The sequence below is a fragment of the Sciurus carolinensis genome, chromosome 11 (assembly GCF_902686445.1).
Source record: "Sciurus carolinensis chromosome 11, mSciCar1.2, whole genome shotgun sequence".
Lineage (NCBI taxonomy): Eukaryota > Metazoa > Chordata > Mammalia > Rodentia > Sciuridae > Sciurus > Sciurus carolinensis.
Genome location: NC_062223.1, coordinates 91,357,741 through 91,382,439, shown reverse-complemented (window position 1 = coordinate 91,382,439; position 24,699 = coordinate 91,357,741). Strand labels below are relative to the sequence as shown.

The 24,699-nt window shown below is 35.7% G+C and overlaps 2 protein-coding genes across 2 annotated transcripts; both read right to left on the bottom strand.

Annotated features, from left to right (window-relative positions):
* Nucleotides 1–7,324: 7,324 nt before the first annotated feature.
* Nucleotides 7,325–10,073, bottom strand: LOC124959623 (BTB/POZ domain-containing protein 1-like). Its single transcript, XM_047518006.1, is given in 5 exon segments — nt 7,325–8,385; nt 8,388–8,802; nt 8,804–9,095; nt 9,097–9,332; nt 10,029–10,073. Coding segments are annotated over 5 exon segments (1,497 nt in total). The 3' UTR covers nt 7,325–7,876.
* Nucleotides 10,074–18,349: 8,276 nt separating this feature from the next.
* On the bottom strand, nt 18,350–24,401 carry LOC124959622 (tripartite motif-containing protein 43-like). The gene is made up of 6 exons (XM_047518005.1): nt 23,991–24,401; nt 23,048–23,143; nt 22,227–22,457; nt 21,592–21,614; nt 20,002–20,099; nt 18,350–18,852 (listed from the first exon to the last, which is right to left on the bottom strand). The coding sequence occupies exons 1-6, from the start codon at nt 24,399–24,401 to the stop codon at nt 18,350–18,352; spliced, it is 1,362 nt and encodes a 453-aa protein (XP_047373961.1).
* Nucleotides 24,402–24,699: the final 298 nt, after the last annotated feature.

Here is a 24,699-nt window from a genome sequence, read left to right as displayed (position 1 = left end):
TCAGCTTTATTTTCAAGATTAAATATTTTGTCTTTATTGTTTGAGGTTCTGTCTTCAAAGTGATCTGATCTGCTGTGTGATGTTTTCCATTAAATTTTTCATTCATTTTATTTTTTCCTTCATTTCAAGGATTTCTGTTTTGTTTTTTTTGTTTTGTTTTTTTTTTTTTGAGAATCTCTATCTCTTTGTTGAAATGATCTTTTGCTTCATGCAGTTGCTCTTTCAACTGTTTATTGGAGTGATTGTTCATTGCCTGCATTTGCTCTCTTATCATTTTCTTTTCAAATCATTTTAATTAAGTATATTCTAAACTCCTTTTTTGCCATTTCTTCTACCATACTGTAACTGGATTCTATTGCTAGATAATCTTGGTTTGTTTGCAACAATTTTTTTCTTTTCTTTTTTCTTTTTTTTATGTTGTTCACATATCTCCCCCTCTCTAGCAGTGCAGATCTGGGGTATTGCAGTTTTCCCCCTATAGGCTTATAGTGACCCTTCAGGTTTCCAAAACCTCTTCTTTAAGTGGGAGATCAATATTAGCAGCACCCAGTACAGACAATATGCAGCCCTAAACTAATTAGCCCCTATGAAGATATTAACAATATAATAAACAGAGAAGATGAGTTCAATTATTATCTACAATATAACAAACAGATTTGCAATAAGGTCTATAATATCTAAAGGTGGAAAAAGAGGATAGGGAGGGGTGTAGGATGTAACTGTTAATGGAATAAGGAATGAGTATATAGAAGTTCTAGATTGTAGGACGAGTGAAAGTGTAATCAAAAGAAGTTGGTTGTTAGCATGAGAAAACGGAGAGACTCTGAGGAAACAGGCAAACAAAAGGAAAATAAAGAGAGTGAGAAAAGTAAGGAAATAAAAATGTAAAAATTTTCAAAAAGGAAAAAAAAATTCTACACTATGACAGTCATATACTCTTCAAACCTCCAAGTCTTCAGTATCCTGATACATGAGAGGTACTGGTCAATGAGCTTCTAGTCTCCAGCAGGGGTCTCAGGATGGGATTGGCCCCATCTAAAGATAGCAGCTTCTGTTTCCAGGATAATGTAAGATGGCTGCACTGGCTTCCAAATGTGTTGGGAAAGGGGAGTTGCAGAATGGGATGTGGGCATCGAGTCCATGTGGGGTGCAGTGTGGGGTCAAGCAGGGTGTTCTGGAGGTGTGGCGTGGTCAGTCGGGCCAGGTGTCCTGCAGGTCCTGACTGTTGTCCAAAAATGGTGGCAGCTACATATAACCAAACCTGCAAGTACTGTGACAGTGGACTTCCAGGCAACAGCAGGCAGCTGGCAATCCACTGACTGTCTGCGGTCAGTCCAAAGGCTACCAGCAAATGATTGGCAGGTGGATCTTGGGTGGTGGGTGATAGGTAAAAGGCAGGCAATTTTCCAGACAAATGGTCAAATGGTGGATGATAGGTGGCAGTCAGTGAATGATCTGTACTCAAAAAATAGTCAATATGCTGGCAGACTGTGGGTGATCAAGGTAAACTAATGGGGTAAACAGGGGATCCATAGCAGCAAAGATTGCCTCAAAGAGAAACAGATTTGCCTCTTCTTGAAACCCTAGTTATGGAGCAACAAGGAACAGCCTCTCTCTATTCTGCCATCTTGGATCATTATCTCTTTTTTCTTTTTTAAGGATATTGAAACAATTGCAATTTTTTTTTTAAATTGAAAATTCAGTGATTTTATAGTTTGTTTATTTTCTCTTCTCAGAGATATCCTCACATTTAAATATTTTTATTTTTTCATTCATCATTTTTATCTTCTATTATGGAGTATTCTTTTGTATCTTCTTTTTTTGGGGGGGTGGTTACTGGGATGCTTAACCACTGAGCAACACCCCAGTTTTTAATTTTTAATTAGAGACAGGGTCTCACTAAGTTGCTTTGAACCTCAATAAATTGCTAAGGCTGGTCTTGAACTTGAGATCCTTCTTTCTCAGCCTCCCAAGTTGCTGGTATTACAGGCATATGCCACGGCATCCAGTTTTTTAAATCATCTTTATGCCAGGCATGGTGGTGCACACCTGTAATTCCAGAAATTTGGGAGTCTGATGTAGGAGGATTGCAAATTCAAGGCCACCTTGGCAACTTAGTGAGATGTGGTCTTAAAATTAAAAAAAGTTTTGTGTGCTCACTGTGAGAATGCTTGCCTAGCAGGTGTGAAGCCCTATATTTAATCTTTAGTACTTTAAAAAATCTTTTTTTCTAAATGGTAAATATTTTATTCAAAGTTGTACTTCTTCAAAAGAGTAACAGTAAAAAAATAATTTAAGAAATATTGGACTGGGGATATAGCTCAGTTGGTAGAGTGCTTGCCTCGCAAGGCCCTGGGTTCCAATCCCCAGCACTGCAGTGTTTAAGCAATTGAATTAGACTCCTTTTGTTGATAACAATGAGAATTAATATAGATTAAATATGCCAGTTAATAAATACAATTTTCATATCAGACCAGAAAAGAAAAATTGGCAATTTATTGCATAGAAGAAGCACCAAAGCATTTTGATAAGGGTCACTTGAAGACAAAAGACTAGAAAATATAAAGAAAACAACATTTCTGACTTTCTCCCTGCTAAAATATTATGTGATATAGTCTACCTGGTCTTGGAATCCAGTTGCTAGGGCGGATAAGGCAGGAGGATGTAATGTTTTAAAAATCCTGGGCAATTGATTGAGACCCTGTCTCAAAATAAAAGAAAAAAAGAGTTAAGGGTATTGATCAGTGGTACAGTGCTGTCTAGCATGCATGTACCTTTGGATTAAATCTCTAGTACCATTAAAAAAAAGTTGGTTTTAAAAGGATTAAGGAAGGCACAGAGATACAAACCAAATGAACAGCCTATTCAATAAAATAAAATAAAAAAATTTCCCAAACCTGAAGAATGGCTTATACAATCTATTAAATATAAAAGCTATAGTTTATTGTTCAGGAAATAATGAGAAGAAAAATGTCTATACATTTTCAATTTGTGCGTAGTATTTTTTTTTAACCTGAGACTGAATGCATGGATGCAGACCCCACAGGTCCAGAGTGCCCCTGTTACTAGTCTATTGATATTAGTATATTGAGGGTGTTTAGAAGATTTACTATTGAATGTTTTAAATGCTGTCCCATTATAGCCTTCTGTTTTTCAATTTGATTTTAAAGAACAAAAACAATGGTGAGAATTGCAAAATAGTGGCAATAGGGGAGATGAGAAGGCTCCCTGAAATCCCTACACCAGAAATCAGAACCCAAGTGTTTGACCAATGATTTATTTCAAGGCTTAATTTTATGAGGCTGATTGACTTTCATTTCATGTATCTTACGTTATAAAAAATTTTCTGGTTAATGATTATGAATGACTTCTGAAGATTATTGGCAATTCCAAGATTTTTGTATTTTCTTCCTAAACTCATCAGTGTTAAGAACAGGAAGGTCAACTACACAGCATTGCCAAAATAAAGATTTCAGTTAAGGCATAATTATACATATTTTAGATTAAAATAAATCTTCTCTTTTTATTAAAAAGAATGAAGAGGTACATATAATCTTAATTGTGCTCCAATTTTCAGAACATCATGAAAAGACCAAATTGAAGAATTATTGGGATTAAGGAAGGCACAGAGATACAAACCAAATGAACAGCCTATTCAATAAAATAAAATAAAAAAATTTCCCAAACCTGAAGAATGAAATAGAAAATCAAATACAAGAGGTTTACAGAATGCCAAATGCACAAAATCACAACAGATCCACACCAAGTTACATTATAATGAAGATGCCTAACATACAAAATAAAGATAGAATTTTGAAGGCTGTGAGAGAAAACCATCAGATTACATATATGGGGAAACCAATACAGATATCAGCACATATCTTAGCCCAGACTCTAAAAGTTAAAAGGGCCTGAAACAACATATTTCAAGCTCTGAAAGAACATGGTTGCCAACCAAGAATCCTATACCCAGCAAAACTAACCTTCAGATTTGAAGACTAAATAAAATCCTTCCATGATAAACAAAAGTTGAAAGAATTTACAAATAGAAAGCCTGTACTATAAAATATTATCAACAAAATATTCCAGGAGGAGGAAATAAAAAACAACAATGTAGGTTAGCAAAGGGAGGAACTACCTTAAAGGAAAAACCAATCAAAGGACAAACAAAGTCAAGTTAAAAAATGATGAGCCCAAATGACTTGGAATACAAATCAATAAGTAATAACCCTGAATGTTAATGGCTAAACACATCAATCAAAAGACATAGACTGGCAGATTGGATTAAGAAGAAAGAACCAACAATATGCTGCCTGCAAGAGACTCATCTCATAGATAAGGACATCCACAGACTAAAGGTGAAAGAATGGGAAAAAACCTACCATGCTCACAGACTCAGTAAAAAATTGGGGGTTTCCAATCTTATTTTAGATGAAGTGCACTACAAGCCAAAGTTAGTCAGAAGGGATAAAGAAGGACATTTCATACTGCTTAAAGGAACCATAAATCAGGAAGATATAATGATCATAAATATTTATGCTGTCAACAACGGTGTATCCATTACATCAAACAAATCGTTCTCAATGCTAGAAATCCAATAGAGCACAACACAATAATTCTGGGTGACTTTAACATACCACTGTCACACTGGATAGATCTTCCAAACAAAAACTAAACAAAGAAAACAGAACTCAATAACACAATCAGTAACTCAGTCTTAACAGATATATATATGTATATGTATATATATATACACATATATATATACATATATATGTGTATATATATGTATATATATAAAATATTACATATATATGTGTATATATGTATATATATAAAATATTCCATTAATCAATGAGCAAATTCACTTTCTTCTCAGCAGCACATGGACCCTTCTCTAAAATAGACCATATGTTATGCCACAAAGCAGTCCTTAGTAAATTCCAAAAAATAGTTATTACCTTGTGTTCTAGCAGATCATAATGGAATAAAATTAGAAATCAATGACAAAAAAAATACCAGAAATTACTCCAACACCGGGAGACTAAATGATATGTTATTGATGAAGCATGGATAACAAAAACATCAGGGAGGAGATAAAAAAATTCTTAAATTCTTAGAGTTAAATGAGAACAATGATACAACATATCAAAATCTATGGGACACTATGAAAGCAGTACAAAGAGGAAAATTCATTGCATGGATCACATTCAAAAAAAAGAATAAAAATTCAATAACTAAATGATGTAACACTGCAGCTCAAAGCCCTAGAAAAAGAAGAACAGATCAACACCAAACATAGTAGAAGACAGGAAATAATTAAAATCAGAGCTGAAATCAATGAAATTGAAACAAAGAAACAATTCAAAAAATTGACAAAACAAAAAGTTGGTTCTTTGAAAAAGTAAACAAAATAGACAAAACCTTAGCCACACTAACAAAGAGGAGAGAGAAAACTCAAATTACTAAAATTCATGATGAAAAAAAGAAATATCATGACAGACACCATGGAAATACATAATATAATGAGAAGCTACTTTGAAAATCTATATTCCAGCAAAATAGAAAATACCGAAGACATCAACAAATTTCTGGAGACATATGATTCTCCCAAACTGACCCAGGAAGACATACACAATTTAAACAGATCAATATTGAGCAATGAAATAGAGGATGCTATCAAAAGCCTACTAACCAAGAAAAACCCAGGACCAGAAGAATTCGCAGCCGAGTTCTACAAGACATTCAAAGAACTCATTCCAATACTTCTCAAAGTATTCCAGAAAATAGAAAAGAAGGGAACCCTACCAAATTCATTCTATGAAGCTAATATCACCCTCATACCCAAACCAGGCAAAGACACATCAAGGAAAGAAAATTTTAGACCAATATCCTTGATGAATATAGATGCAAAGATCCTTAACAAAATATTGGCAAACCATATCCAAAAACATATTAAGAAAATCATGCACTACGATCAAGTGGGCTTCACCCCAGGAATGCAAGGTTGGTTCAACATCCGTAAATCAATAAACATAACCCATCATGTCAATAGACTTAAGGATAAGAATCACATGGTTATTTCAATTGACACAGAAAAAACCTTCAACAAAATACAACACCCATTCACACTCAAAACACTATTAAAAATAGGGATAGTAGGAAAATACCTGAACATTGTAAAGGCTATTATGCTAAGCCCATGGCCAACATCATTCTTTTTTTTTTTTAAAAGGATAATAAACATTTTATTTTTTAAAAATTCCAGGTGGTGTCCCAATGTCAGTACACTATTCCATTTCTTGTACCTGGCCCAGGCCAACCTACATTCAGTTACATTCAGTACAACACATGTGAAATGCCTCAAACATCAAAAACACTAACTTATCTCTGGCGTGCCACACTTTTTAAGGCAGAAGTACTTTCTATAATCACTACTACAGATTGTTTGCCAGTTAATCTTCTGTTAACCAGAACTACACATTCCATAGGTATTCCAGTTAAGTGAAGTTTACATCCCTAAGAACACAGTATCAAAGAAAAATGTCCCTTTTCTTCAGTAATTTCAAGAAGCCTAAATAAAGAACACACCTCACACCTTCTTGAAAATATGAAATATTACTTTTGATGAAAAATTATCCTAATTATTTTTTTAAAATTCTTTTTAAATTGATACTTAAAAGAATTTTGATTTTTAATCATCTGCCACAACTATCTGATATACTTTCAGCTTCATGACACTTAAGTTTTTAAATAAGATAATCACTTTCAAGAGAAAAATGTTATTTCATTTGTATTTTAAAATTCTGCTTTACATAAAAGTATATGTCATTCTGCCAAATATACTTTGTATCCACTTCTAATATAGATGTGCCTGTCATGTTAATGAAGTCACAAATATTAAACATTTTACTTCTTGGATAGAATTACATATGTGACAGAAAGCATACTTTTTTAGCAGGAGTAATCCTGTTGGATAGTTTTATAACTTCAAAGTAGTTGTTAGAAATGTTCATGTTTTATTCCATTTCTTACTGTATATGATTATCACAATGTTGAACTGATGTCTGTTTACCCGATCATCACCACCATCATCATCTCAGTCTTGGAAATTATCAGCAGCATTCCCCCATACAAATAGACAGGTACAGTGGTACAGTTTAGTGATAAAGGATTCCATTTTAGACCATTCCTTTAGATCCTTTGTTTATATCACATTATTGTGAATTTATACAAACTCCCACTTATTGTTGTAAAACTGTATTATGTAATGCATTACTATACCATTACAAAATATCCTTTTCTGTAAATACATTGAAAAATTTCCTGGGCATTTATTAGATTTTTTTTTTTTAAAGCTTGTTCCAAATGCTAACAACGAGACATTTCAAAACCCCAAATATAAGGTCAGTTTTCTTAATTTTCTGAAACTAGTTACTTGAATTAAAAGGAATTCTGTAGGAATACTGACCCACCTCATCTCATTTACCCTTCAAAATAGTTAAAACAGAAAAAACCAAACCTGTTATATATAACAAGAATCTTTCAATTCAAAACTATTGAAAGACCGTAAGTTAGCAGATCTATGAAATTATACAAGATGAAGCTGAAATAGCTGAGCTTTTTTTTTTTTTTACACAATTAAACCCACTTATCTTTTCTCCTAAGGTGATAAGAAAATTGAAAATCTGTCTTTTAAGTCATGCAGAGATTTAGATCAACATTTTTTCTATTTTCCCTAGGAAACTAAAATGTTTCTTATCTTACAATTATAAATAATCATGACACTCAAACTAATTTTTTTGTGGTCAGTTGTTTCTACTTTTGAGACTAGATTGCATGGTACTAATTAGTCAAGATGTATTATACTGCTACATTATGTATAAAATATTATTTCTGGTATCTGTCCATCTTCTATTGAAGTGCCATTATTATTGCCAGGGGAACTGAAAAAGAAAAAAACAGTCTTGCTTGCAGCAGGTGTCTCATGCACTACTTTCTTCAATCCTTTTGTGCTATAGTGGGAATCTGGACCTTTGAGTGTTGCACATGCTGTGTAGCATATGTTGGGCAGGATCTCTATAGGTTCTTTGAACATGACCCTGCATGTGTTAGCAGTCCCATCACAACTAAATCCAGTATTATTCTGTCTGAGGGTTTGTTTCTTTTCATATTCGATGATCTGTATATTCACTTGATAATCCGTGGGACCAAGAATAGATCCATATAAGCCAAATCCAACTATAGAGATTCTTCTATTGACTGTGAAACTGATTCGATCACTTGTTCCGCTATAACCCCAAAGACTCTCTACTTGCTGAAATCTATTGATGCAGTATTCCTTTCCTCTAAGGCAGCACCGTGGTCGATCAATGTATTCCACTCGGGTTTAGGATTAACAGTAAAATGAAGAAAGAGGTTTACCACTTCACGATCTGACAAAATCCCAGATTGAGCAGGACCTGCCGCAAACTCCTCAATTGTCATCAGTGGGAAACGGATTAAGGAAAGTGCTTTTCCTAGAACTTTCTGTTTGTTTGTAAAAGTAACAGGCAATTGTTGTCTCTGACATTCGGCTTCTGCCCATCTTACAACAGCTCCAAAAAGTCGACTTTCTCGAATACTAAGTGTGTCTCTTTCCAGAACAGCACAGAGTGTGTCTATATCAATATCAGTAAACCCTTCTGCACTTATTGCATCTACTGTACTTTTGTCTATAGTGTCCAGACAAAGACTAGCAAGCTGAGGTTCATCAAATAATCGAGCCTGAGTAAGTAACATAAAGATGCTTGGTGATGCTTGGTGCTCTAAGATGCTTGGTGAGAAATTCCACACAATGTGCTTCCAAGGCTGGGACTGCATATTTCTTAGCAGTATAAAGAGTGGTCATAACTGTTTCTGGGCCGATTTGAACTTCATCTGAATATAGGACTCTAAGCAACGCCAGGAAGGCGGCAGGATCCACCTCCTGCAGCTGGATCTCCGCCGACGTGGTAGCCATGCCGTTTAACATAGCGTTGAAGACTGCACTGCCGGCCGCCAGCACGAATCGGTGTGCGGGAATACGCTGCGGCCCCCTGCGACGGCTGCCCCCGGCCCTTGCCTAGTACGAAGTGCAGGTCGCTCAGCAGCTCCGAGTTGAAGAGGAAGGCAAAGCGCTCCTTTAGCGACGCCTTGGTCGCCTGCCAGTTGTACAGCGGCTCCCGCTGCAGAGGAAGCAGAGGCCCTACGGGCGGCGGCGGCGAGGCGCCTGGGACCTGGTCTCCTGCTGCGGCCTGGCCCCATTGGGGCCATCCTGCTCTGTGCAGCTCCGAGCTAGGCCCAACATCATTCTTAATGGAGAAAAACTGAAAGCATTCCCTTTAAGAACTGGAACAGGACAGGGATGCCCTCTTTCACCACTTCTATTCAACATCGTCCTTAAAACTCTAGCCAGAACAATTAGACAAACTAAAGAAATTAAAGCGACATGAATAGGAAAAGAGGAACTTAAGCTGTCACTATTTCCTGATGACATGATTCTTTATTTAGAGGATCCAAAAAATTCCTCCAGAAAACTTCTAGACCTCATAAATAAATTCAGCAAAATAGCAGGTTATAAAATCAATATGCATAAATCTAAAGCACTTTTATACCTAAGTGATGAAATATCTGAAAGGGAAATGAGGAAAACAACTCCATTCACAATAGCCTCAAAATAAAAAAAAAAAATTAGGAATCAATCTAACCAAAGAGGTAAAAGATCTCTACATTGAAAACTACAAAACATTGAAGAAAGAAATTGAGGAAGACCTTAGAAGATAGAAATATCTTCCATGTTCTTGAATAGGCAGAATTAATATTATCAAAATGGCCATACTTCCAAAGGCACTACATAGATTTAATGCAATTCCAGTTAAAATCCCAATGACATTTCTCATAGAAACAGAAAAAGCAATCATGAAATTCATCTGGAAGAACAAAAGACCCAGAATAGCCGAAGCAATCCTGGGCAGGAAGAGTGATTGATACAGGAGGTAGAACTATACCAGATGTTGATCTCTACTATAGGGTAATATTAACAAAAATGGCATGGTATCGGCACCAAAATAGACATGTAGGTCAATACTACAGGATGGAAGGCATGGAGACATACCCACATAAGTACAGTAAACTCAGACTAGACAAAGTTGCCAAAAACTTACAGTATGCAGTAAAACGAAATTAAACCCCTATCTCTCACCCTGCACAAAACTCAACTAAAATGGATCAAGAATCTAGAAATTAGACCTGAGATCCTTCACCAAATAGAAGGAAAAGTAGATCTGAATCTCTATCACCTTGATGTAGGACCATACTTCCTTAACAAGACCCCCATAGCACAAGAAATAAAAGCAAGAATCAATAAATGAGATAGATTCAAACTAAAACGTTTTTTCTCAGCACAGGAAACAATAATATGAAAAGAGATCCTACAGATTGGGAGAAAATCTTTGTCCCACAATCTTCAGACAGAGCACTCACCTCCAAAGTTTATAAGAAACTTAAAAAACTTTACACCCAAAATACAAAGAACCCAATCAATAAATGGTCTAAGGAAATGGGCAGACACTTCACAGAAGAAGATATACAGGTCATCAACAAATATAGAAAAAAGTGCTCATCATCCCTAGGAATTAGAGATATGCAAATTAAAACTGCTCTAAGATTTCATCGAACTCTAATAGAATGGCTATTATCAAGAACACAAACAATAATAAGTGTTTGTGTGGACGTGGTGAAAAAGGCACACTCATATATTGCTGGTGGAGTTGCAAATTGGTGCAGCCACTCCGGAAAGCAGTATGGAGTTTCCTCAGAAAGCTTGGAATGGACCCACCATTTGACCCAGCTATCCCACTCCTCAGTTTATACCCAAAGGACTTAAAATCAGCATACTACAGTGATGCAGCCACATCAATGTTCATAGCAGCTCAATTCACAATAGCTAGATTGTGGAACCAACTGAGATGCCCTTCAATTGATGAATGTATAAAGAAACGGTGGTATATATACACAATGGAATATTATTCAGCCATAAGAATAATAAAATTATGGCATTTACTGGTAAATGGATGAAGTTGGAAAATTTTATGCTAAGTGAAATAGGCCAAGCCCCAAAAACCAAAGGCCGAATGTTTTCTCTGATAAGTGCTTGATAATATATAACAAGGGGTGGTGGCGGGGGGAAGAGAAGAATCAAGAAACTTTGGATGGTGTAGAGGAAATGGGGTGGGAGCGGGTGGGGGCAGAAAGATAGTAGAATGAAACAGACAGTATTTCCCTATGTATATGTATGATTTCATGAGTGGTGTGAATCTACATTGTGTACAACCATAGAAATGAAAAGTTATACCTCAGTTGTATACAATGAATCAAAACACTGTCTGTAAAAATAAAAAAGATTTTAATAAAAAAATAACAAAGACATCCTTGTAAGTTTCTAAGTTCTCAATTGGTGAGAATTTGAGATTCAAAGAAGTATATGCTTTAGCTGACTTGTCTCAGCCTTTTTTTCTTTTTTTCTTCAATCTTCCAAATGAAAGACTTCAAGCTGATAAATTAAGGAACTGGGACTACAGCATCAGTAGAGTGCTTCTATACCATATATGTAAGGCTCTGGGTTCAATCCCCAGCACTACCAAAAAATAATGAGAAATTAAAGTTAATAAAATCATAGAGATTTGACACAAATATTTTCTCATATTTAATTGGTACACTATAGTTTTACATTATTAAACGTTTTTAAATGTACATTCTATCTGTTAAATAAAATGGATAGGAGTCTAATGATTTGAAATAGTCCTCAATAGTCCAAATCAAAATGGAGTCACTTGTGCTAATGTTTCACATGACTAAATGAAAACCAAGTTGTTTATTTGACCTTTTAAGAAACCAGGAGAGCACTGCCAATCACCTAAACAAGCCAGTTTTAGCTAACCCAGTAAGAATATTCTGTGCCTTATTCCACAAGGAAAGTAAGGTTATGTTAATCAGTTCACTTTGTTTCTGCCCTTCCCTAGCTTCTGCTCAAACTACCTTATAAAAACCAACTGTTCTGTTGCACTGGAATAGTGCCTCTCTATTTCTGTTTTTTAGTTTCTTTTTGCACCTCTTTATTTTTAGACAAGATGAAATTCATGAGTTGCAAATAAAGTAAATTAGATTTACTTAACCAAATTGGTTGAAATTTAATCTTTTAATGTACCAAAGAAAAATCTTAATTAAATTCAGAAGTATTTATTTGAGCAATTATAAATAAAACAGAGCAATGCGAAACAAAACAAAAGCAGTTCTCAAATAGAAAATTCCCAGAACCAAAACAAATTCAGGGAACTATGACCAGGACTTCATCTAACAGCATTTATAGAAAATGGAAGTGAGGAATAGCCATTAATTGGTTAATGGGTTACAGTGTTCTGTGATTAATTGAAGCCCAGATAGTGTGGTAAACTCTGTAATGACTTAGTCTGATAGTTTTTCTCTTTTTTTTAAGTCCTGAGATTTGAACCCCTCTCAAACCACTGGAATTACCAGCATGGGCCACAGTGCCAGGCTTCTTCTGTTAAGCTTAATTTGAGAGCTCAGTCCAAATCAATGGTCTCTCATGAATTTTATTTTACAGACATATCCAGAGATATAAGAAAAATAAAAAATAAAAAACAAGAGAAGTGAAGAAACACACACACTACCAGTAGTTTAGCTGGAAACGAATATAACATTTCTGATTTGAAAGCAGTGCAATTTAAATCATCTATGACATTAACACATAGTCCTCAATGAGGTCATTAGCAATGAATCAAAGTAGAGATGACAGCAGAGCAGTGGGAAGACATTCCTGTAAGTCCACAGTCTTCTCAGCCACAGTTGGAGCAATAACTGGATATTGCTAATAACAGGGAGGGCTCACCACAAGCACTCAAGTTGTACTCTTAATATTTCCTTTGCTTAATTTTGCTACAGTTTTCCTTTTGCTAGTATATTTGCCAACTCAATTAATTCCTTGATGGTCTGTTTTTCACAGTGTGTCCTTCTTGTTAGGAATTTATCAGCATTGTATCATGGGGGAATGTTCTTTTTCAATTTGTCACTCTCCCTTTTAAAATTTCATCTGCTTTGTTAAAACTCCACACACAGCTATGTTCTCCACATCAAATTTTTTTATTTCTATGAAGAGTTAAACTTCTGTCAAAAAATAAAAAGAAGTAAATGAGTAAACAACAAGGAGAGCCTAGTATCTTTGATGTAATTGGCAAGGATTTCAGTGTTCTCACCTTGATTTCACTTCTCTGTTGTATATCCCAGTTTATAATAATTCTAATATAGATCTTCAAAACTGAAAGATAGAATAAGTAAATGTAACAAACTGGGCATAGGGGTGCACACCTGTGATGCCAATGACTTGCGAGTCTGAAGCAGGAGAATCACAAAACTGAGACCAACTTCAGCAACTTAGTGAGATGCTGTCTCAAAATAAAAAAATAAAAAGGACTATGGATATAGCTAGTGGTCAGGTACCCTTGGGTACAACAAAAATGTTTAAAAAGCAAATGTAATTCAATATTTTCAGAAGCATCATTAGAGTAGGAAATTCTTGTTATAATGGTTCTAAAAATTTACCAAACAGGGCTCAGGTTGTGGCTCTGGGGTAGAACACTTGCTTAGCATGTGTGAGGCACTGGGTTCAATTCTCAGAACCACATAAAAATAAATAAAGGTATTTGTCCATAAATAACTAAGAAAATTAAAAATTTACCAAATAGATACATAATTTTCTCTTCTTTTAAAATCGAAGGCACAACATAAATGTCCCTATTACCTAATTTTCCCTATTTGAATAAGTAAATACAAGTTAAATAAGAATATTAGCTATGAAATTTCTTTGAAAAACAGAAAATATTAGCATTGAGAAGATGATATTTAGGGTGCAGTGGCTGTTTATTGAATTTTAGTGTCAATAGAAAGCACGTGGGAATGTTAGAGGAAATGGGAAAGAGTGTTCAACTGGAGTCTCAGAGGTTGAAATTACATAATCTGAGCTCACTTAGGTAGAAACAACTAGTCAAAAAAAGCTAGTGGTTGCTGGGCATGATGGTACATGCCTATAATCCCAATGACTTGGGAGGCTGAGGCAGGAGAAAGGCAAGTTCAAGGCCAGCATGGACACATTAGCAAGACTATCCCCTGCCTCCTACTGTGTCTCAAAATTTAAAAAATTAAAATAATAATAGACTAAGGATGCAGCTCAGTGGTAAAAACTTCTGGGTTCAGTCCCAAGCACCAACTCACCACTCACCCAGAAAAAAAAAGAAACACTAATAATAAACACCCTTTCTTAGTGTTGAGGTTTCTTGCCCCCCATGACGGGAGCAACTTCCCTCTGCTGGGCCCTTCCTCCACGATATGCTGCCTCACTCCTAGCCTAGAGCAATGGAGTCAGCCATCCATGCATCAAGACCTCTGAAAACAAACTGTGAGCCTCAAATAAACTTTTCCTACTCTAAGTAGTTCTTGTGAGATATTTTGGTTACAGTGAGGGAAAATTTTACTAAAACACTTTGCTAATAAAAGATTGCATAAAATGAATGGGAGGAGGAGGAGAGAGACAATTATGGAATCTAGTTGGTACAGACAATAAGAATAAGGAAATATTTCTGATAAGTATTTTCATAATTTGGAAAATTTTTCCTGTTTTAGTCATCTATTTGGGAGATCAAAAACAAGTAAGCTTCTCCTTGCCATGTGACCCTCACTTAGCCAGGCAATAACTAAGGAAACACTCAGCAAATCAACATGGTTGAAAAGCAGAGTTTACTCACTCTGGAATGTAATTCACTCCTGGATGAAACTGAAGGTATCCATGTATCACTGATTAAAGATTACATTATCTCAGCTGGGCACAGTGACATACACCTGTAATCCCAGTCACTTGGGAGGCTAAGGCAAGAGGATCACAAGTTCAAAGCAGCTTCAGCAAATTGGTGAGACCCTCAGCAACTTGGTGATGTCCTGTCTCAAAAAATAAAAAGGATTGGGGCTGTGGTCCAGTGGTTAAGAGCTCCTTGGTTCAATGCTTGAAATAAAACAGAAAGAGAAAAAAAAAAATTACCTTACTTGCACTGAACATGAACTCTTCAGTATTCTCTTGGACCTGTCATTTAATTTTTTCTTCTAAATAAATAAAGTCCCCATCATTGTGTATCCAGCATACCCAGAAATATCTTGCAGCTTGGTGTGCCATGAGGATAAGTTTAAACCTACAGGATGGAAGCAGACATGCTGTGGAAAACACCAAGTCATTTCCCAAGTCAGGCCCTCCTGCTCAGGATTTTCTTCAGCTTTCCTACTGGATGGCACATGGCAACAAATTGCCCTTTTTTTGCACACATAGATAAAAATCCAGTTGTTGAAAATCTTCCTTTTGACTATCTCCTCTATTTGGAGAAAGAACACACTGTCCAATCCCTTTAAAATTGGCTTCTGTCTTAAGGCAGATTGGCCTGTGCCCTAATAGATCCCATGAGAGGCTTTAATTTATATTGAGTGTCTGTGAGAAACAAACTCTCAGGCCAGTGTTCACACAGTTTGGAGACTGATCCCAGCAGTTTGGAGACTGAGGCAGGAGGAGCACAAGTTTGAGGCCAGTCTCAGCAGCTTAGTTAGGCCCTAAGCAACTTGAGACCATGTCTCAAAATAAAAAATTAAAAGAACTGGGGATGTGACTCAGGGGTAGAGTACTCCCTGAGTTCAATTCCCAATACTAATGTGAAAGAGAGAGAGAGAGAGAGAGAGAGAGAGAGAGAGAGAGAATATAATCCTCAGTTTGGTGGAATTGAACCTATTACAAATGATACAATTTCTCTACAAATCATTATTTTTCTCATGGATATACCCCCAGGATAGATATTTTCTTTATTAATTAAATAGACATAGATGTCCCATTTGTTTTAAAAATACGTTTTCTCTTTCATTTGTATTAGTCTTTAAAATGTAGGAGCATTTTATGTTTGCCACAATGAAGGAGATTTATATCACCTTAGACTTAGTGATTTAATAATATGTCAATTGATTTGATTGTCTCCATCATTGTAAGTTCCATTTTATGCTTTCTTATCACTAGAGATCTTCATATTCCACTGGTACTTATTTTTGTCCCTGGGGAAATTTCAATATCAATCTTATAGCACAAAATAAGATAATAATCTCAAATTCTAAATATGGACCTCCTTAACCTTTGAATCTGGAAATCTCTCTTGGCTTTCCTTAACATTGTTCTCTAATATTTTTCTGTCCTCTTATGTTTGCTACACTTTGGAAACTTTCCTCAAGCTAGCATAATATGACTATACTATGCTTTTGTTCTAATGTGAGAAGGGGAATAATAAAGACTGTATAGATCTAGGACATAAAAATTCATCTTAAGCCTAAAGCAGTAGTTTCATAAATATGTACTCTACATGAAAAATATAAAGTAACTTTAAGTTTCTTTTTTTGCATATAATTGAAATGTAGTAATGAAGCTACTGTCAAGGTGAAGAATACATGAATATGAACATGAATGTAAGAAACTGCATAAATTCCATTTTATTAGCAGGGTAGGCTGCAACTTCATGTACTGAAAATAAATAAGTTAGACAGGGCTTGCTGGTAACCCTTGAAGTTGCACATTAGCCAGTGGTAGGAAGGAGTGAGTAAAATGCATATCAAGAAAATTAAAGTAGGACTGGGTTGTGACTCAGTGGTAGTGTTAGTCGTAGAGGCACTGAGTTCCATTCTCACCACCACATATAAGTAAATAAATAAAGGTCAATCAACAACTAAAAGTTAATTTAAAATTTTAAAAAGCTAAAGTAGTAAATCATTTCTGTTAATAACATTTTAATATTTGTTGAAAATATTTATTTTTGTATACTGTTAGGTACTAGAGTAAACTCTACTTGCATTTTATTATCTCACCTCACAGTCATGGGAATGAATGTTGGTCTATCACTTGAGCTGATTCACATGAGAGGAAACAGAGAATTCAAAGTTAAAGCTCATTTGGAGACCATTACCTTCTTTCAAGTCTCTTAAATTCCTCCTGTCTCAGCTTCTTCTTCATAATTATTATAGTATAGGTGGTTTTCTTGTTTTGTTTTTTGTTTTGTTTCATCAATACTGGGTATTGAATCCAGGGCACTTTACCATTGAGCTGCACACTCAACCCTTATTTACTTGATAAGTTGCATAGAACCTCACTAAATTGATAAAGGTAGTCTTGAGTTAGAAACCTTACTACCTCTGCCTCCCATGTTGCTGGGATTACAGGCATGCTCCACCAAACCCAGCAGTATAAGTGTTTTTGTATTTAAATCACGCAGGATATATTTATATGTAAGCCACACAATGTGTTCAATAAATGGAAATGCCATAAGTCTTTGCACCAGGACTGATATGTAATGAAACTGTGGCAAAGTGAATGTAAGTAACTTCAAGGTTGCATAGTGAACACTCTTTCCCAGGTATGGCAGACAGCAATGTCTACCAAGCTTTACATTTTAATTTTTTATTAACAAACATTTGTTGATTTCTATAATACATTTAGGAAGAACATTTGATGGCAGAAATACATCAATATATCATTAAGTATGGTATGAAAACAATTAAAAATCAATGGAGTATTACCTGATGGTGAGATGGAAAAGTCAGTAAGAAGGACAAGTCTATATTGCATTTTTCTATCCTCCCACCTCTTGTCTCATGCCCTGGGAGATTATTGTAAATCTTAAATCCTCCCACACCTCCACCCCTGCTAGAAATGAAACCCTGAATGCTGGACAAATGTTCTACTACTGAGCAACAGTCCCAGCTCCTTAAATCAACATAAAATTTCTGCGTGCCCAATATGATTGTCACCCTCCCACACACACACACCTATACTGTTTTCCACCCTTAGGGTGAACTGATTCATAGCATTTATTAGATCAAGAGGGAGATTTCAAACTGATGGGTGCATTATAGATAGTCAGATCTGTCTAAATGTGCAAACTGTTTTGTTCCTGCATTAGAACTTGACTTGGAATCATGAACCCATGTTTTTGTAATCACACAGAGAACACAAAACAGTGAAACAATCATAGCCTATATTGTAGATGATGGGCCACTAAATATGATTTTTATTAAAGGAAAATTGAGCCAACAAAATTTTACATTGTATCCTATCTTCATATTTAATAAAATGAGGTTACATAAAGATAGAGGAAAAAGATAGCTACAGTATTATTACTTTGCTTCAATTGAGGAGGAGTCCCTCAAATATGGAGTCCCCACACAGAGAAGTCAGGTTCCTCAATTATCCATAATTGTTTGGCCTGCGGAAAAAAAAAGGCCTGACAGGGAAATTCAGGGACCCAGCAGGTGATCTCCATATAAGGGAACTTTTGGCAACATTCAAAAAACCCACACTTTCATTTTGAAAATCAAGGAAGACACCAACACATCCCAGAGGTTCCTCTATATGCAGAAAAAATATTGGGGAGGTAGTCAAGAGACTGGAATGATTTTCTTCCTTCACACTTAAAAGGAGAAACACGTCCTCTAATTCTATCATGGTGTGAGTCTTCCTTACCACAGAATCCCTACAGACTCCTACAGCCCAGTCCCAGGAGTCATTCACATCCAGCTCCCAGTAATATTTCCCAGAAGCAAAGGCCTGATCTCCCCATGCGGCAAAGAAGTTTGATCTGTCCAAATTCAAAGATTCATCTTCATTGTCTTGTCCAAATATCAGACTTCTCACATCATCAAACAGCATGATATTGCGACTGTTTATTTCATTATGGAAGGAAAAGTTCACTGTGAAAAGAAGAGAATATTTCAGACAAAATAAGCCTTTTTGAAAATTTCATATGAGATGAGAGAGTCTATTTAGAGATTTACATAAAAAAACAAGGAAGGATTAGCGAAACAGCTCTGGCTAGAACAATATCAGATTCATGGGCTACCAATAAGTCTGAACATTTTTCTAACTACAGGGAAAAATATTCCTAAAAATTCAGACATTATAAAACTTAATTCTGTTGGTTATTTTTCATGACACCTGAAAATCTAGAAACCTGAGCATTCTCAAGTCCATAGCAATGTGACTAAACTTCATTACTGTTTCCTAAGAAAAATAGAAAATAAAAAAGATCAAATTAAATGCAATCATTCTATCAGGGATATTATGATATTCTAGTTAAGAAAGCACATTTAGGGCTGGGGAGATAGCTCAACTAAGCACTAAGGCCCTGAGTTCAATACCCAGTACCGCCAAAAAAAAAAAAAAAATGCATGTTTATGTTTAAGAAAATCTAAATATTGTATAATTGATTTCTGAGAAAGAATTTTCCGCCTTTTAAACTTGATACCATCTGAGCCTTAGTCTTTTTTCGATAAACTAACCGGTAAGATTTAGGTCTACCTTGGAGTTCCATATACTGTCCCATTAACTGGCAACTGACTATTACATTTAATAAATTGTTCTGTGCATTTGTTATTTTGTGGTAGGTTTATCATATTGAGTGTGATGTATTACAAATTCAATTACTGAGAAACATTAAAGGAAAGCATTTTTAAATATAAAATCAATAAATCCATCACCATAATTAATTGCACCTGAAATTGGAATGCCTTGACATGAACCCATTAGTATGACTCAGTGAACATCTGCTATTTATATTTGATAATGTTTCTGGGGTTTAGTGAGTCTTTTTATTTCCTTTTCCTAATTATCAGTTTTATGACAGGGTTCTTGAAATGATGCCAGCTTTCATTTATGTTTTTTTTCCTTTACATTGTTCCATAATATCAGAGGTATGTATATCACTAAGTATGGTTTACATTCTTAGTTGCAGGCTGTTCCCTTTCACTAGGTGCAAGATCAATAAAGAGGGAATGATTACCCATAGAAAACTATCATTGAAGGGCACAGTGCACTTGTCCCTCAAACAAATGGACACTCACCTTGGAAGTGTTTAAGTCTGTCTACCAGTCCAGTGATGGGTTGAGCATTGAGCCGTGGCCTCACAGGCTGAGGCATGTGCAGCACCACTAACTCACACCTGCAAAGAAAAAAATTAAACTGATCTTTCTGGAACCAAGACTTCATCAATGCTGGTTTCAAACAGTGCTAAAAGAAAGACATAATTACTCAATTGAAAATTCTTCAAAATCATACTCTTATGAAACCTAATGAAAGGGGTTTGCATTTTGTTGAGTGTAAAGCCATGGAGCACATCAGAATATAAAAGAATGGAGAAATATTTATTACTATATGGTATAAGGAGTATGGTAGTTGTCCAAAAAGCAATGCTCCCTCCAAAGAAAGCAAGCTTGGAGACTTTATTCTGCAGAGCCTATATATATTCTCTTTGGGGGCCATTGTATTAGGATGTATATTTCTGGACTGGAGATGTTGCTCAGTGAAATTGTGTCATGGATGAGGCCCTTCTTTCAATCCCCATGAATAAAAAAGAAAGAAAAGAAAAAATGTACATTTCTTAGTGGTATCTCTCTCTCTGTCTCTCTTTTGGTACCTTGAATTGAACCCAGGGGCACTTTACTACATATAACCCTTTATAATTGAGAGAGGGTCTTATTGGGCTGACCTCAAACTTGCCATCCTTCTGAGTTGCAGTCTCAGCCTTACAAATTGCTGGGATTACAGGCCTGCAGTACTGTGTGCAGCTAAAGTATATATCTTTCTGAGCATGCTCAGTGAAGGATCATAGTTCAAGATGAAAAGATGGCATATATTCTTTGGCATGCTCAAGTGGAGGTCATAGAGCACATGGTAAAAGGTTAAAATGGCAGATGTAAACTCTTAAAAATGCAGACACAAACACTTCTCAGCTTGCTCAGCTAAATGCTATACTGAGTCTAAAAGAAAAACTTAGAGTGCTAAGTGATCTTGGATTATCATGGCACATTCTATGTAAATTTCTCCAAAAATTTGTAGCTGAGACAAAGGAAAAGAACACTTAGAAGATATGTTAGTGTATAAGATTTTTTCCCGTAGATGCCTAGATCACTTAAAGGTGCTGGTATCACTTAAAAGCTGACATAACATTGACATTTAGTGCAACTACATTATCATGGGGTAGGATAGTTCCAGATTTTTTTTTTTTTTTTTTTTTTTTTTTTTGGTACCAAGGATTGAAACCTAGAGTGCTGAGATGACAGGCATGCTTCACCATGACCAACTCGGGATTTTTCTACACTTAAGGAATCTTTCTTACTCTTTTTTATTTTTATTTTTGGACCTATTTCTCTCACCTATCGTCTGGGTATAACCTCAATATATTTGACTTAAACTCTAATATCATAGATAGCTGTCTTTAGAAACCTCTGCTTAAGCTCAGCAATAAATATACCCCTTAGCCGCAGGGAGGGAAAAGCTAACTTTTGATAAAAGGGAACAAGAAATCATACTCAGTGAAATACAAACACATAGGGAAAAGGCACGCGATCTCAGTAAGTACTCCCTTCATTGTCAGAAACACATGGTATTGGTATTCACATGGAACCCGAGGTTTCACTGAAAGCCAAACTTACATTGCCAAAGTGTCTTCTACATCCTGTAAAGAAAAGACAAAGTTTAAACTTCATCAGAATTAGCTCTTCTACCTATCCAGGTTTTGTATTTGAGAATGTTAAAAAAAATACTACTCCAACCCTTTGTGTGAATTAATTTTCTACCATCAAAGTACAATAGGCTGAATCTAAACTCTTGCTACATTCAGAACCCTGAGAATGACCGTGCATTGCTGCAAATCAGAAGCTGTCTGCAAAGGGGTCTTTTGCAGGAATTGTCCACAAAAGGCCATGTGCTAAGGGCAATTTGAACAAAGGACATTCAAATCAAAAAAGAATGTAATAAATATTAGCTATTTCCAATTTCTTATATTGCACAACTGGAGACAAAAATGGAATGTCCATGAATAAATGGTTCCCATCTGTGTTTTAATGAAGTAACCTAAACAAAGATAATTTTAGAAGGAAATATAACCTGAGGAACCTACCATCACAATTTAATTGCTGCATGAACATAGAAGTTGCACTCTGTCAATTATTTGCAAATGAGAAAGATCCTACCAAAAATGTAGGATTCATAAAAATAAATCTTTGGTACCCAATAATGTGTACAAGTCACATTATAAAATATTTTCAATCATGTCCTCAGTCCTTACCTGGAGCAGTTCCACATCTGGTTTATGGCACGTTTTCATTAGCTCCTTAAAGACTTTCTTTAGCTGTTTCCTCTTCTGAAGCATTTTCGCTTTGCTTTTCTTAAGTTGCTGTACAGTAATTTTGTGTTCCTTTATAAGTGTCTCCAAATGTTCTTTTTCCTCCTCATGGACATCTGGATGCACCATTCGATAAGCTGCCTTGGTAGCCTCTCTGTGCAGATGCACATACCACTGCAAGAACATGGATTTCTTAGAACAAATACCAGTTCTACTTTATACTCCTCCACTTTAACATCATCTATGCATTTTGACTCATGTCATATATAATAAGTTACCAACATAAATTTATGTCCTGCTTTTCATAAATCATTAATTCATTCTTCTTTTCCCTTAATTTATTTTTCATTCCTTATTAACTACATTAAGAGCCAGATCTGTCCTCCCTCAAACTCATCTACTTCATGAGTTGCTGAAACAAGTAGAAATAAAGTTTTTCATTGATAATTCATATATATATATATATATATATATGTTCAAATCTGAAAGGTTACATGCTATCCATTGGAATTTATGAATGATTCATAAATTGTATGCAACTCTGTGATTTCTGTCAATAAAGATGTAGATAACGTCAAACCTCCCAGCTCTGGAGTACATTTATTCTCCCTGAGAAGCAGTGTTGCATTGTACCCCCACAAGTGGAAGCCATCAAGAAAGATCTTGATAAATCCTGTGATGATTCCAACTAACACGATGAATTGATAAATTTCTACCTTTCCTGTCTTAAGTTGATTCTCAGGGAAATAGACTCTCATACTTACAACCCATTGGTTAATTTTTCTGTTCTCCCTTTTTAGATTTCTCTGGTTTTCTTTCATCTTTTTCCAAAAAGATCTCATTTGTTTTACAAACTTCTCCTGTAAGAAAACAAAATTTGAGTACTAGACAAGCAAGTAGATTATGGTTTCATACAAATATGGAGAGTTTCAAGTGATATTAGATAAAATTTAAAAAAGTTTTAGGAAGAACAAAAGACTGGTGTTTCCCTGAATGGTATGTGTAATTATCAATTTTAGGAGATTCAGAGGATGGAATTGCACAAAGTGATGAAAATATTTTCCTAAGGAAATAGGCAAATACATAAGTACCATTATGTCTAAGGTAGTGTGGCAATTTGCTTCAGAATTTGGATATACTGAGACTAATGTTTTGTGAGTTCCAATGCATTATATTCTATATGGAAGTCTTTTGAATTTTAGTACCATTCCCCTGCCCACCATGCTAGCAATTAAATCCAGAGGTTCCTTCATGCTAGAAAAGTGCTGTACCACTGAACTACACCCCCAGGTGTTTTTAAAAGCTATTATTATTCTGTTTAGAGATAGGGTCTAAATTTCCCAAGCCATCCACCAAATGACTATCCTTCTGCCTCAGTCTCATGACTAGCTAGGATTGCAGGTGTGCACCACACATCCAGAAGAACATTTAGTTGTGTTAGTTTAGAAACACTTTATGATCATGAGAGCTTTAAGGTGCCCTAAGCAGTATGCCATACAATTGATTTATTATAAAGTTATAATAAATTATCTTCATCACTCTCCCTGGTTCCATTAAGGCAGATATACTTACATGTTTTATTCACAAATTTATCACTGACACCTATAGCTGTATGTGGCACTCAGAAAAAGAATGATCATTCTTTGCCTTACAATCTTAGTCATCCTGCCCTCTGGCTTCCTCAGTGCCCTCTGAAGCATCACTTACCCGGTACTCCTTAGCAGCCTCCTCAAGGGGACAGTGTCTGTGAGCCCTGTGCTCCTCAGAGTTGGAGCAGAGCAAACAGAGCTGGTTCTTGTCCTCTTCACAGAAGATCTTTTTTCTCTCCTTATGGGTAACACACATGTACTCCTTAGAGTTCAGGAAATGCTTGAGACTGGCCTGTCTGGCAATAGATACCAGATTCTTCAAACGAATATTGGTCTTGAAGTCTCTTTGTTGTGATCGCTCCCTGCACATAGGGCAATGGGCAGGAGTTTGAGCTTCTTCCCAAAAAAGGCAGAGACATGGATGACAAAAGCTGTGCCCACAACCCATGGTAACTGGTTCTACAAGGTAGTTCAGGCAGATGGAGCAGGTGAGTTCTCTCTGGAAGGCTTGCAGGATGTCTGAGTCCATTTTTCTTTTTTTTTCTTTTCCCTGTTTTTTAAGAGAAGAGAATCAATCAACTTTATTATTCCTACCCTGGGAAGACAAAGAACTAAGCAAGATTTTATTCAAGTTATTACCCAATAATCAGCCTATGTCTAGAGAAGACTAGAATTTATTTTGCATATGACACAAACAGAAAACTGAGGCACAAAGAGAACTCTCAAAATCTGTAGAAAACATTATTGCTTGCCTAGTCATCAGCACACCATCCTATTTTTTTCTCAGCATAAAACAGAACTTTATAAATCCTAGTGCTCTTCCTTTC